At 36.2% G+C, this 14,487-nt stretch overlaps 1 protein-coding gene across 2 annotated transcripts in view; it reads right to left on the bottom strand.

Annotated features, from left to right (window-relative positions):
- Positions 1 to 1,992: 1,992 nt before the first annotated feature.
- LOC138102712 (zinc finger RNA-binding protein-like) overlaps positions 1,993 to 14,487 on the bottom strand; it is a 47,482-nt gene continuing 34,987 nt past the window's right edge. For both annotated transcript variants that reach the window (XM_069000463.1, XM_069000464.1), the window contains exons 16-20: positions 9,391 to 9,488; positions 8,499 to 8,594; positions 3,714 to 3,825; positions 3,510 to 3,607; positions 1,993 to 2,753 (exon numbers count right to left, since the gene is read on the bottom strand). In XM_069000463.1, coding sequence (XP_068856564.1) covers positions 2,574 to 2,753; positions 3,510 to 3,607; positions 3,714 to 3,825; positions 8,499 to 8,594; positions 9,391 to 9,488 — 584 coding nt within the window. In that variant the 3' untranslated portion in view covers positions 1,993 to 2,573. The remainder of the gene's footprint in view (positions 2,754 to 3,509; positions 3,608 to 3,713; positions 3,826 to 8,498; positions 8,595 to 9,390; positions 9,489 to 14,487) is intronic.

Here is a 14,487-nt window from a genome sequence, read left to right as displayed (position 1 = left end):
TCTTGCTGTGTACATTTCTCTTTTGTGTATTATGACTATAGCGTCTGGCACTTTGACATTTAACACACAGCATTGCTGAATAAGAAAGGCAAACACTGTTTATTAGTAAACCACTAGCATTACCAAAACATAGGGTATTAAAATGGTTACTTGTTTGTAAATTGATTACTTAGTCTTAGCTTTATCTTCCTAAGCACACAATGTAATATTTAAAAAGAAAGCTCACACTCTACTTTTTAAAACCTTGTTTTTCCATTATTCTTAGCTTAACAAGAATCAGAAGTTACAGTTAAAATAGCCCATTGAAATGGGCAGGTAAAACAGAAATTAACTGCAAATTCACTCTTCACCACACAGCGCAAAAATCATAGTCACAGCTTCATATTTAATGTGGAATCACTTTAAGTATACAATAGTTCAAAAGATCCAGAAACTGGTTAAGAGTTAAAAGCCTGTAGAACAAAACCACAGAAAATCCAAAATACATCTTTGACCTTTTTAATCCTAAATTTTAGGGTCAATCACATGCCCAAATAAACATGTTTGCTTTATGAAGAAAGAAACTTTGGTATGGAGTTGAACTAGCCACATGAGTAACACCTGTAGTTTTCAAAACAAACAGTAATGGCTAATTAGACACCATGGCAGCAAGATATTCCTCTTAACAAACCAACAAACCAACCAACCAACCAACCAACCAAAAAATCCCAAACAACCAAAAACCACCAACTAAGAACAAGCACATGCTTGGAGCCACATATCAAGGCTAGACAAAAGAAACTTTTTAAAGTAATTTTAAAGCATGCATTAATTATTGTATTTCTGATGCTGAAATTGGCAAGAAATCTTTCCTGCAATGAGAAAGCCTTCCTTTTATTTGCTAACCACTAATAACCACTCCTTTTAAAACTGCACTCTAATGCTTGAAGAACACTATTAATATATTTCCTTAAGAGTCTCTCTATTTTTCTAAAATACTGTATATTTCTATTTTACAGGCCCATGCTGTTAGTAGTAAGCATTGCAAACAAAAACACCCCCCCTACTCCAAGAGGTATTTATTTAAAAGGTCAAAGATAAATTCAACCTCAAAATGGAACAAAAAGGTTTTTAAATTGTACCAGAAATAACAAATGATCTTTGTAATGTGTGATAGACTCCTACAGCCATCAATAGTTACCAGAATGTTAGTCTATGTTTATCTGTGACATTTATGGGTTTGCAACAAAGCATAATACACACTGAACAGAATGAGGGAAACTTCAGTTTCAAGTGTATAATGAATTTTAGCAATTTAATACATTTTAGCTTTTAGTTGCATATTCCACAGTAGTGCTGTGACAACAAATCACACCTGTGTACCAGAGTATACATCAACAGTATGGTGTAACATTACTACACCACTGCTATATTTAGCTTTTTGAAAGAGACATAAGCATACATCAAACAATTTTCAGGGTTATTTTTTCCCTTTGATAATGTTCACTTTTTCAACAATACTTCGCTTTTTAAAATTTGAATTATTGGAAAAAAATCACTGAGAGTTTATACAGAAATAGCTATAAGGAATACCCTTACAGGCACTGATATGACAAACATTTATTTTAAGGGCTGAGAGGCATTAATATCAACAAAGTGGACTGAAAAGAATTACTAACTTTGTCTAAATGGGAAATGCCTGCTTCTGCTTGTATGTTGAAAAAAGAAATTCAGAAAATTATATTTTGATCTTGCTATGTCACAAAGTCAATCATAGAAAGACCTACGCATTTAACCTAAAATGATTGTTTTAAGTGTCCTTATATTAAAAAAACCCAAAACAGCATGCAAAACTTCGATCAATTATGCAGCTGCTTTAAAACTGTTGCAAGACCATACTGTATATATTAGCTTTTATACTGCTAATACACAACTAACAGCAAAGTTGATTAGATTAACAAAAATTAGTCTTAATTGCACCTTTATATCATACTAAAGAGACAAACGCCAAAAGATTGGCAAAACCATTTAATTCTGAGCACTCAAATGGCAGGATAATTGTGTTGCAACCCCTTCACATTTAGGAAAACAAAAGCAAAAACATAATCCTGCAGTCTCACTTTACAAAATTAAGTTCTGTAAAATATTAATTGGGAGGGCAACAGTTTATGCTAAAACAATGCAACTTATACAACTAGCATCAAAGGCAAACAAAAAAAACCTTCTAAATAAAAAAAATAATCAAAATACACATAGGAACAGAAGCACAAACGCTGCATTAAATACAGTCAAGATAAAACAATGCACAAGAGAGACAAAGTTAGCAACACATTTAAAGAAAATGTAATGAGGAAAAAACTTACTGTTTTTTCCAATGACAGTTTCCACTTGCAGTCTTTCCTTCTATAATCTGTCTGATACAGTATATCATTAAAATATTCAGAATCTCACAGAAGAGCTATATTTTTCTCTTCCAAATCTAATTACTGAGTTGGTTTTGGATATTTTAAACATACATTATTACATCCATTTAAAAGCAAGGCAACAAATGGACTTTTTATCACCTTCAATCTTAGCACTAATGACAAACATTTTTAAAAGTTATCATAATCTTTTTTGTCTTTTTTTCCCTCTGCTTCAAATCCATCAACCCCATCACTGTCCCTTCTTCTTTTACGATTATTATGGATGTTGAAGCGTTGATTCATCTGTGGTAATGGATCCATTCCTAAAACTTTGTGTATTTGACGGAATGCAAGGAGTCTCAGCGCAAACTAGAAAAAGGATAGAAAGAAGATATTTCTGTTAGAAACAAATGTCAATTTAAAATACTTTATCAAACAATTAATGAAGAACATTAGTGGTATATGATATTATCCTTAGACCTTCTTATCCTCTCTTCCTTCCCCCAACAAAGTCAACACAATAAAATGTGTATGTCCCATTTGCTACTTCTATACAAAAGACAACATATTAACTTAAAAATAATATACATGTGTTTTAACTGCTGGGCTTGCATTGAAGCAGCCAAGGCTTGTCGTGTCCCAATATGCATTAGTAATCTTTAGCAAAAGGATCAAATGAAGAGGTAGGGGCAGTAAACTCTTAAGCTGCAAGCATGAATAGCCAATACTGTAAGTAGATACAATAAATATTAAAATTTAAGCTTGCACAGATTTATAAAATATTAAATGCCAATGCAATTTTAAATCTAATAACATACTACTGTAGAGTAAGCATCTTTATGGAGATATATATATATATGTAGATGGGAGTGCTTCAAACTTTTCAGGAAAATATATTAATTTTAGTACAAAAATGAACACTATTATACATTCTCTTTTGTGACATTTTTATTGCCTAGCTTAAGACTGATCATTTGAAAGACCAGACTATATTCTAAGAAAAGAAAATTAATGTCCACCGTATAGCTTCATTAATAAAAACAACAAAAACCCCCCAAATCAACCAACCACCCATCCAAAAAACTATCCATCAAATTTAGTTACTGAACACATACTTTTCCTTACCTGTGCACTTGAAGTAATATCCTCTCGTTGCTGATCTGTCATTACAGCAAGTGTATCAAAAGGATCTTTTTCACAAGGGTCCAGAAGGCCAGGACCACCTAAAACAGGCTAATTAGTAGCACATCTCTACCTTATTTCAATCAAGATTACAGATTTTACATTACTTAAACATAAGTATACAGACACTGATCAAATGCAACTTGCCTTTAAGGATGATTCCTGAAGATATACACTCAAAAACTCTTCTTAGTGCATCCCCAGGACTCTGTGGTCCAGTAGCACTGCTAATTGCTTTTTCCACAAGCAACTCCATAGCCTAGAACAATAAGAAAATCCAGCCAATTTAGAAGACTGATTTAAAAATTACTACTGTTGTTCAATACAGAATTTTGATACTGAAATTTTGAAGGATATTACACATCACAGAACACTTTCAGTTAAAATGAAAAAAAATCAATGTTTTTTAACAATTAATAGAAAGAAAGCTACTGTAAGATTAACACTGAGTATTGAATACTGATATGCTGCTTCTCATGACAAGTTGTCCAAAGTTTTTCTTAGAAATTTATACAGTAGTAGCCTACTTGGAGAACTTGTCCAGTCATTTTTTGAGAGCATAAAACATGGTGGGTCACTGGAATCTGTCAGCCACATGAATAAACAGCATACAGTATGAAATGATGAATTTGATTCATCTAATGAAATTACCAGGATGCTACAGAGAAATTATTTTTTTCCTACAAGAATACAGACACTTAAAGTATCCAAAATTTAATGACCTTTTAACATTTAAGTGGTTGCTAGTTCTTCAGTTTCGCAAAACTGAAGTTCACTGCAATTTTTTTCCTGGATATAGGCTAACACTAACTTAGATGTTAAACAAGTGTAAAAAAGACCTTGATAATAAACAGGTATTCTAAAATTTACACATTTTTTTAATGTGAATATTTCCTTTGTTTACCTTTATTAGACACTATTTTTTCCATTTAAAAAAACAATACAAATTTTTGCAAAAGTAAGCATTAAATGGATGTTTCAATACCACCTCCTTGGCAAGCTTTATTTTCAAACAATATGTCTCTCTTGTTTTTTGGTGGGATTTTTGGGAGTTTGTTTTTTGGTTCCTCTCCCAAGTTTACAGTTGCTCTAATGTTGCCTTCTATTTCTATTTTCCAAGAATAAATATCCATTCTAATGCATGCAAGTAACTACAGGCAGTGCTGATTACAATAATTCACTAAGGCTGCCTATTTCTTTCTATTTTAGCTCAATTTAACTGACAAATCTCAATTCTTGAGCATGGTATTTTGGTACTTACACTGTATCAGTCAGGATCAAGCTTTTGAGTTTTAGAAACTAGTTGTTTTCAAGTATGAAGCAAAATACAGCAGGAAAGAAAAGCAGATCACATTATGGCATTTATTCAAGTCTAGTTCTTTTGGATCCTCATATAATACACTAAAGTCTTCAACTTAATAATAGCAAAATGTGAATTATGATGCCCCAGTGTTTATGTGCACAAAAGGCTAGATTTCAAGTTTGGAAAATAAAAATAAATCAACCTTGAATATTGGTTCCTTCTAACTTGTAGGAACTTGACACAATTCTTCTAATTTAGTTTTTATTTCTAGGTATATAAAGAGACTGATACAAATGTGTGTTTAGATTTCCTAATATTTTATATTATTAAAACTACTTAGACTCTTTTTCAAAAGCTCTGGCATCTCTGGCTTGTAACAGGCTTCTAGCATACAGGTCAGGAGAAGCTGTGTGTCCAGAAAAATATATTTCTTCAATCTACAAAATTTCATCTGCAACTGTCAGAAATTATATATATTTAAAATCTGTCTTTTTCTTTTTTTTTTTGTTTTCGGTCAGTAAGACTTTGCCAACAGGCCAAAAGAACAACTGAATACACAAACTTCAATGGTGATTCATGGCACTGGCAATGCATTGGGTACCAAGAGTGTTACTGAACAATTTAAATTTCTTTAATAAGAAGTCTATGCAGCAGTGGGGGAAGATGTTGGAAAATTCTTTTAACTTTAGCACAATAATTTATGATCCCTATATTTGTGATCCTTAGTTTTGTACCAAACAGTGCTTAGTGCAAATACCAGAGATTAATGTGGCCTTGTGTTAACTCCCTATATCAGTGACTAGTAAGTCTTGTGCCAGCTAATGCTTCCTTGTTTACTTCTATCAGTGATTAATATGTATTAGCTGATATCTTAGTTTTGAGAACAAGGATTGTGTGTCAGAGCAAAGAATGATAAGAGAAGTACATAATGACCTGACAACATATTTGAGATAATCTCAAAGGGAAAAGATTCATCAGAAGATCTAGAACCATATCCAAACAAGTCCATGGAAATAATTAGCATATATGTATGTATTCAGGAAATGTGATGAATATGTATTAGTTTCAGGAATATAACCTGGTCTGTTAGGTTGCTGCTCATGCATGCTTTGAGGAGAATCCCCCATGCATCCAGTGCTGCTAATAAAGTAATGTTGGCTTTCTAACCTAGCAAATTGGTTGGAGAGTTTATTTCCCATTTTTTGGAGACAAGAGCAAGACAGGAAGCACTTTTAGAGAGAACTGAGACACACCTAGGCCTGAAATCTCTCATGAAATCCTCATAGGCAAACTCAGGAAGTATGGACTGGATAAGTGGACAGTGAGGTCTATTGAGAACTGGCTGAACGGCAGATCCCAGAGGGTCGTGATCAGGGGCACAGGGTCTAGCTGGAGGCCTGTCACTAGTAGTGTCCCCCAAGGTTCTATACTGGACCCAGTATTGTTTAATGTGTTCATCAATGACTTGGACAAAGGGGCAGATGCCTCCTCAGCAAATTTGCTGATGACACAAAGCTGGGAGGAGTGGCCAATACCCCTGAGTGCTGTGCTGCTCTTTAGAAGGACCTCAACAGGTTGGAGAGATGAACAGAGAGGAACTGCCTGAAATTCAACAAAGGCAAGTGCAGGGTCCTGCACCTGGGGAGGAATAACCCCAGGCACCAGTACAGGCTGGGGGTGACCTGCTGGAAAGCAGAGCTGCAGAGAAGGACCTGGAGGTCCTGGTGGACAACAAGCTGTCCATGAGCCAGCAGTGCCCTTGTGGCCAAGAAGGCCAATGGGATCCTGGGGTGCCTTAGGAAGAGCATTGCCAGAAGGTCAAGGGAGGTGATCCTGCCCCTCTACTCAGCCCTGGTGAGGCACATCTGGAGTGCTGTGTCCAGTTCTGGGCTCCTCAGTACAAGAGAGACATGGAGCTCCTGGAGTGGGTCCAGCAGAGGGCTACGAAGTTGATCAAGGGTCTGGAGTATCTCTTACAAGGAAAAGCTGAAGGAACTGGGCCTGTTCGGCCTTGAGAAGAGGCAACTGAGAGGGGACCTCATCAATGTCTATAAGTACCTAAAGGGTGGGTGTCAGAGGATAGAGCCAGGCTCTTCTCAGTGATGCCAACCAACAAAACAAGAAGCAGTGTGCAGAAACTGACACACAGGAAGTTCCACCTGAATATAAGGAAAAGCTTCTTTATTCTGTGAGTGACCATGCACTGGAACAGGTTGCCCAGAGAGGTTGAGTAGTCTCCCTCACTGGAGATATTCCAGATCCATCTGGATGCAATCCTGTGCCATGTGCTCTCAGATGACCCTGCTTGAGCAGGGAGGCTGAACCAGATGACCCACTGTGGTCCCTTCCAACTTCACCCATTCTGTGATTCTGTGACACATTGCTTCATACCTCTCTTCCCTTCTGGCTGTGCTTTAGAACAGATATTATGAGAAATAAGAAGCAACATTCCTTGTTCTTCATCTATGTGCCTGCTGTGTGTTGCAATATTTTAAAGGATGCTTTTCTAAAAATATGCCTGGGTTTATTCTTTGCCTACTTAGTAAGCAATATTGAGGGTACTTACATACTTCTGAGCTTCTGTTAAACTATATTTGTACAGTATATCTTTCATGAGGTATAGCACAGAAATTGGAATTTTTTTTTTTTACTTTAAATATTTTAAAAAGCAGAAATAATTGCTCCACATTTTTTCTGGTCGGCAAGCTTATTACAATTGTAAAACATTTCTCATTGAAATAATGCCAACTATTATAACTGTCTTGACAATGTTAGCACTCTTCCTGCCAAAACTGAAAAGTCTACATTAGGAAGCAGCACAGCGCAACAGGATTTGGTCTATGAAACAAAACAGTCAAAGTTGAATTTACCTCCACATATATACGCTTCAGAGATTTTGTTTCAAACTAACTTTGTCCAGTCAACAGATTGAACATTTATTAATATTTGGAACACAAGTTGCACTCCTGGAGAGCATAATTTAAGATAGTCAATGTAAAAGAATGCTCCAAAACCACTCAGCTGCAAGAATTGAGATAGGTAACCAGTTACAACCTAGAGATGTGTCTAAGTGACACTGATTAAAATGCCAATGGTGACACATCCACAGACTAGTACTGTGGTATTTAATCTTGCAGAAACAATATATTAATGATTGCAGGAATTGCTGTGATTTATTTTTTCAAGTAGCCTTTCTGTTATCACAGAGCTATCTGGGCACAGCTGACATTATTTTCAATCAGTTTCAGTAAAGTCCAAGCAATTCAGAGTAGGTTGTAAGAAAAAAATAGATTCTTTTATACAGAGTAAAGGAAAAAAATGCTAAAATATAGAATAAGAATGCTACCCTCAAAGAATTCTAAACAAGAAGAAAATTTCTTTTGAAAAAAGTTTTCAGCTCCACGTGGCAAAACCACAGAAAATTAAATTTTTAGAGGTAATCTGGATTGTTTGTTGGGGAAAACCAAAAAACCAACCAACCAACAAACCACCCAAGCAAAACCCTACATTACTCTTTGAAAAAACCTAAATTTTAAAACTGTAGTAATACGTTCCCATGTTTTATTTGCAGTGGATTATAAAAAATACAATGTGCATTAAAAAGACTCATTCAAAAGAACATTACTCACCCAGCTTGGAAAATCAGACCAAGTTGGAACCCGCTGACAGAGGTCACGAAGAATACGTATGATAACCACACAGGACTGCAGACCATTAGCTCTAGCCTTGAGAGCAATACAAAATCAAATTAATCCCAGCATCTACAGCAAATAGGACTTGTTGAAAGACTAAAACACCGCTGTTCAATGGAAGCTCAGATACAAGACTGAAACAAATCATTCTACAACTATTCCAAGAGCTGCCATTTACAGCAGTATTTTATACAGGGTTAGTAATTTAAGGTGATAGAAGTCAGAGTGCACAGGTTATACAAGAATAACATTTCTTGATCCCCTATACACTTTGACCTATGTTCACCTGCAACAATAAATACAGTATTTTTCTATATTAGAAATAAAAATAAAGGTCTAAGAAATAGGTATAGAGACTGAAAGGTCAAGAGAATCTGTTTGGTTTCTTTATTGTGCCTTTGCCAGAATGTAAAGTCACTAAACCAAACAGTTGCTTCTTGCCTTTCGTTCCCTACACTTAAAGAAATAGGAAAAAAGTCTTAAATCTAAACACAAAGCTTTAAATACATATTCCATTATTTAAAGCAAAGTTACTCTGCAGCCTTATGGAATACATAACAAATATACAACGTATGATCACCCCAAGTGAGTCAATCTTTCAACATCACCTTCTCAATGACCAGAAAAAGAAAAAAGGTCAAATGAGCAATAACTGCATAAAGCAGTTCCTCCCTACTCAACCTTCTACACTTAAATTCAGGGACCAGAAAAATATTAAGTATTATTAGCATGAACAACACTGAGTGTTTTCACACAGTTAAACATTTATATTGCAACTGAACTAATCTCTCATAAGGCTACAAGAAGAAAATAAAATTATGTTCCGAACCTGGAACCACTTAGCGTGGCGTAGAGCAGCCAGAGCGTCAAGGCATTTTTGCCTGTCCAAGACGTCCGGTGGGTCTTTCACCATACCCGAGGTTACATCTAAAATGGATTGAATTGGCAAAATGCAGTGAGGAATGGGTGTTTGACCATTTAAAGCAGCTTCAATGTCACACATGCCATTTAAAGCTTACACCCTTGAACAACAAATGTAATTGCTCAATAAAAGTCATTCAATTAGTATTAGGGCATTAACCCAGTATGAAGATTGTAGAATCATATTAAACTTTAGCTGTCAGGTTATTTTCAAACGCATTGCAGATTATGCAATACATAGTACTTCTTTCTTTAAGCTAACACTAGAAAAACATATATCCCCTAAAATTAAATAGCTAAGGAAGAATGGTTGGACACAGTGCACCAGCACAGAGACCACAAGACAGAAGGAACACTAAAAATTCACTTTAACGAATTAGAAATAGTCACACTTAGTTTCATGAAAATTTTCATGGTCACATGCTGTTTGGGACCTACTCTTTTTAAGAAAAGCTAAGTATATTAAAAAAAAAAAACCACTTAAAAGCACTAGATATTTTGCAATGTTATTTTTATCATACCTTAAACTTAAAATGGAAATTATTTTGCATTTTAAAAAACTGACTAAAGGAATGTGAAATGCTCTTCAGTTTTAAGAGTCCCATTACTTTTTAATATCCTCTCATATAAATTCCTCAGCCCTTGATATATGTGCTCCAATACCATTCAGGATGCAAGCAAGGATCTGAAAAGGGACTGCTTTACTTATGATTCAGCAAGAAAAAGAAAAGCCAAAAAAGGAAAAACCAAAGCAGACTATCTGTATGAAGGGCCAGAAGGAGAATCTGGGGAACTACAGGCCTGTCACCCTGACCTTGGTACCAGAGAATGTCATGGAGCAGATCATCTTGAGTGTCATCATGCGGCACATACAGGACAACCAGGGATCAGGCCCAGCCAGCATGGGTTTAGGAAAGGCAGGTCCTGCTTAAATGACCTTATCTCCCCCTATGACAGGGTGACCCACTTAGTGGATGAGGGAAAGGCTGGGGATGTTGTCTACCTAGACCTAGTAAAGCCTTTGACACCATTTCCCACAGCATTCTCCTGGAGAAACTGGCTGCCTATGGCTCAGACAGGTGCACTCTTTCTTGAGTAAAAACCTGTCTGGACAGCCAGGCCCAGAGTGGTGGGGAATGGAGTTACATCCAGCTGGTGGTCAGTCACTAGTGGGGTTCCCCAAGGCTCGGTACTGGGGCCAGTCCTGTTTAATATCTTTATCAATGATGTGGATGAGGGGATTGAGTGCACCCTCAGTAAGTTTGCAGATAACACCAAGTTGGGTGGGAGTGGTGATCTGCTCGAGGGTAGGAAGGGTCTGCAGAGGAATCTGGACAGGCTGGTTTGATGGGCTGAGGCCAATGGTATGAGGTTCAACAAGGCCAAGTGCCGGGTCCTGCACTTGGGTCACAACCCCACACAGCACTACAGGCTGGGGGGAGAATTGGCTGGAAAGTTGTTTGGCAGAAAAGGACCTGGGGGCAATGGTTGACAGCAGCTGAACATGAGCCAGCGTGTGCCCAGGTGGCCAAGAAGGCCAATAACATCCTGGATTGTATCAGAAATAGTGTGGCCAGCAGGACTAGGGAAGTGATTATCCCTCTCTATTGGGCACTGGTGAGGCCGCACCTCGAATCCAGTGTTCAGTTTTGGGCCCCTCAAAACAAGACAGACATTGAGGTGCTAGAGTGTGTCCAGAGAAGGACAATGGAGATGGTGAAAGGTCTAGAGCACAAGTCCTATGAGGAGCGGCTGAGAGAGCTGGAGGTATTTATCCTAGAGAAAAGGAGGCTCAGGAGGGACCTTATCACTCTCTACAACTACCTGAAAGGAGGCTGTAGCCAGGTGGGTGTTGGTCTCTTCTCCCATGTAGTAAGGGATAGGACAGGAGGAAATGGCCTCAAGTTGTGCCAGGGGAGGTTTAGATTAGATATTAGGAAAAATTTCTTCGTGGAAAGGGTTGTCAAGCATTGGAAGAGGCTGCCCAGGGAAGTGGCTGAGTCACCATCCCTGAAGGGATTTAAAAGAAATGTAGATGTGGCACTGTAGATGCAGTGGACTTGGCAGCATTAGTTTAATGGTTGGAGTTGATGATCTTGAAGGGCTTTTCCAACCTAAATGATTCTATGATTCTATTATTCTAAAATATGCTAGATCTTTTATATTTAAATGTTCAGAAAAGGATTAATTACAAAGCAGATTGCTTTGTTACCAAAATGGAAAAGACCACAAGGCCCTTTTGGAAATGGTTTAAATCAATGAAACTGGAACCACTGAACAATATGAAATAGTACCTTCAAGTTACTTTAAAAATTGTAGGGATATAATGTAATGATCACTTTTTAAAGTATTTTGTTTTACTAATTATGAAAATGGCTGTTGTGACTAGTGACAAAGTATACTGGTAGCATAACTGGTGATACACCAGACAAGATGAAAGAAAAAGCCTTCACTCAATGGCATTCATTTCACAGGAGCTGGCTGAATGGAATATAGTTTACTCCAGCAAGATATAAAGTTAGGTAACTCCGAGAATAGAAGTTATATATATAGTCTCATGAAACATGCCAGAAAGTAGGGATGCTGCAGAGAGACAGACCAGAAACCACCTATTTATACACAAATGCAAAATAAATAGTAGGATACTTTAAATAGTAGGATACTTTAGAGAGAACTAAAAAGCCATGAATGAACATGGTGCTATAACTTGGCAAAACTTAAATCCAAAGTACTCCATTCAGATTTGGGCATTTTTTTATAGGATAGTCCCATTGCTCTGCACAGGGCTAAAAGGGGGAAGATTTCAAAATAAGAATAAAGCTAAGAACATAGGTATCATCTCAAACAGATATTTAAACTTATGGACTATATGTTAAAGTGGAAAGAAGAATAACTGCACCAACAAGGTATTTACAGAGCAAATGAAGACATTTAAAGTGGCATTTAATTTAAAACAAAACTCAAACTGACACCTATATACAAGAGGGGTGCCAGGTAAGATAACAGATGAAACAAGTAAAACTTGGGTATAAAAAGACAAGGAATACATTTAGAGTAAATGCACAGCAGGAAAATAAGAGGCAAAATAAGGTTGAGAAATTAAAAATGTGTCTCTTCTGTCTAGTAGCCTAATCAGTCCGTTTTTTACAGCCTTTTAAAACTACTATGCAAATAGATTATACTGTGCAAACTTTTATCACAATAACTCACTACATAATTTGAAACTCCAATTACTTCTAGCTCCAAAAAACTTCAATTTGGAAAATAATTTTACTAAAAATAATTACAGTTTAAGTGCACAGAAGAGAATCGTACTCAGTGCTGGAAATGTCAATCTAAAATGTGCCACTACTAGGTATCATATGAATATCCTTGAAACAAAAAGACTAAGCCAGAAGTTGTAAGAGACCTAATTGCACTGAGAATACATTGACTGGAAAAAAATGTATCAAGGAAACTCTTGTAATACTTAATCTGTGAATTTTTGCATCTGTTTTACATTTCAGGATTAACCCCTTAAATAGTCTTTAACTAAATTCAGATGCCTAACCTACCACCTTGTTAAGCTAAGACAAAAAAAGTTGAATTAATTTACAAAACACAAGCACGAATTCTTACCCTATATAACTTAATTTATTACTACCCTAAATATAAGGGGTTAATCTTCAGTTAGACATGCTGTGTCCACACTACTTCTTCATTAAAAGTTAACAGGCGTATCCAATTTTACTAAGTTTTATTATGCAAAATACATTTTACCCAGTCAACTATTTGAAAACTAGTGCGAACTGCTTAATTCTAGGATAGAGACAAAGGCAAAAAGAAAAAACCCCGAAGTAACAGTAGGTGCTAGGACTATGCATCCAAACCCCTCCTTTGTAAAGTATGGCAGGTGTGACACTGAGCTTTAGAAAACCTTGGTCAAAAATCCTTCCCATGTCTTGGCAGCAACCCCTGACAGGAATCAAGACCCTCTGCTAGAAAGCTTTGGACTGGGGCTGTTAGCTAAGGATAAAAAAAAAGACACATGTACACACACATATATATATATGCTTTTATAAATATGTACACTTTGCTGAAGGAAAGACTCTACAGCTGGGTTAGAGCCCTTTGAATATATCAGATTTGGTAAACTGTCAAATGCACAATACTGTAAGGAACAGTAGCTATGTGGTTAACAATTTTATTTTACGCTGGTTTTGGTTTGGGTTTTTTTTTAGCCTTTTATCATGTAATGGGATTATTACACATCAAACGTTTCTATTCCACATGCGAGTCTCAGTCTCATCTTTACTCAAACTGCAGGCTAAAAATAAAAAAAAACTTTAAACCATTCTAAGACAGAGCATGAGGAGCTGCAGTAAGAAAAAACACAAACACATACTATTACTCTGCAGCAAATAAGCAGAAGTCTTCATAAGAAGGCCTTCTTTGCTGCAATAATTTGCAATTCAGTCTTCTATTTTCTCTAGCTTCAAAAGTGAACTTTTTATACTGCTCAGTGTCTTGAAAAGAAATCTAACTTGATTTTGCTTGCCTAGAGGCAGTACTCCAGCAGTGAATAAACTCATTTTAACTCAAGTGTGGGTCAGACAAAAGTATAGATTTGTTTCCTTTAGGTGGCATAAATTAAGGGATTGATCATAATAATTTGAAATTTGTTTTCTTTTTAGTCTACATCATAGAATTTTAGGCCAGAAAATGGAAATTTAGTATTGTGGCAGGATCAGTATTGCACCTTTTCACAGTATGCTAATAAATGAACATGGTGTTTAAGGTTAATTTCATTTAATGCTTAATGTAATTTAATAATCAAATATTTTAAAGCATTCTTTATGAGCTTAAATAATACATGAAGTCTGATTCAGAGCAGACAAATTAAAAGTCATGTTACACTTAAGATTTTCAAAAAACAAGTAAACTGGTTGGGTGTGACAGTATATGTACAAAGACTTTATAACTAGGAATAATATGTAAAGCTCAAAAATCATGTACAAAGCACTCT

Source organism: Aphelocoma coerulescens, assembly GCF_041296385.1.
Source record: "Aphelocoma coerulescens isolate FSJ_1873_10779 chromosome W unlocalized genomic scaffold, UR_Acoe_1.0 ChrW_unloc_scaf_1, whole genome shotgun sequence".
NCBI classification, from domain to species: domain Eukaryota; kingdom Metazoa; phylum Chordata; class Aves; order Passeriformes; family Corvidae; genus Aphelocoma; species Aphelocoma coerulescens.
The sequence above is the reverse complement of the archived record's forward strand: the minus strand, read 5'-3'. Positions and strand labels throughout refer to the sequence as shown.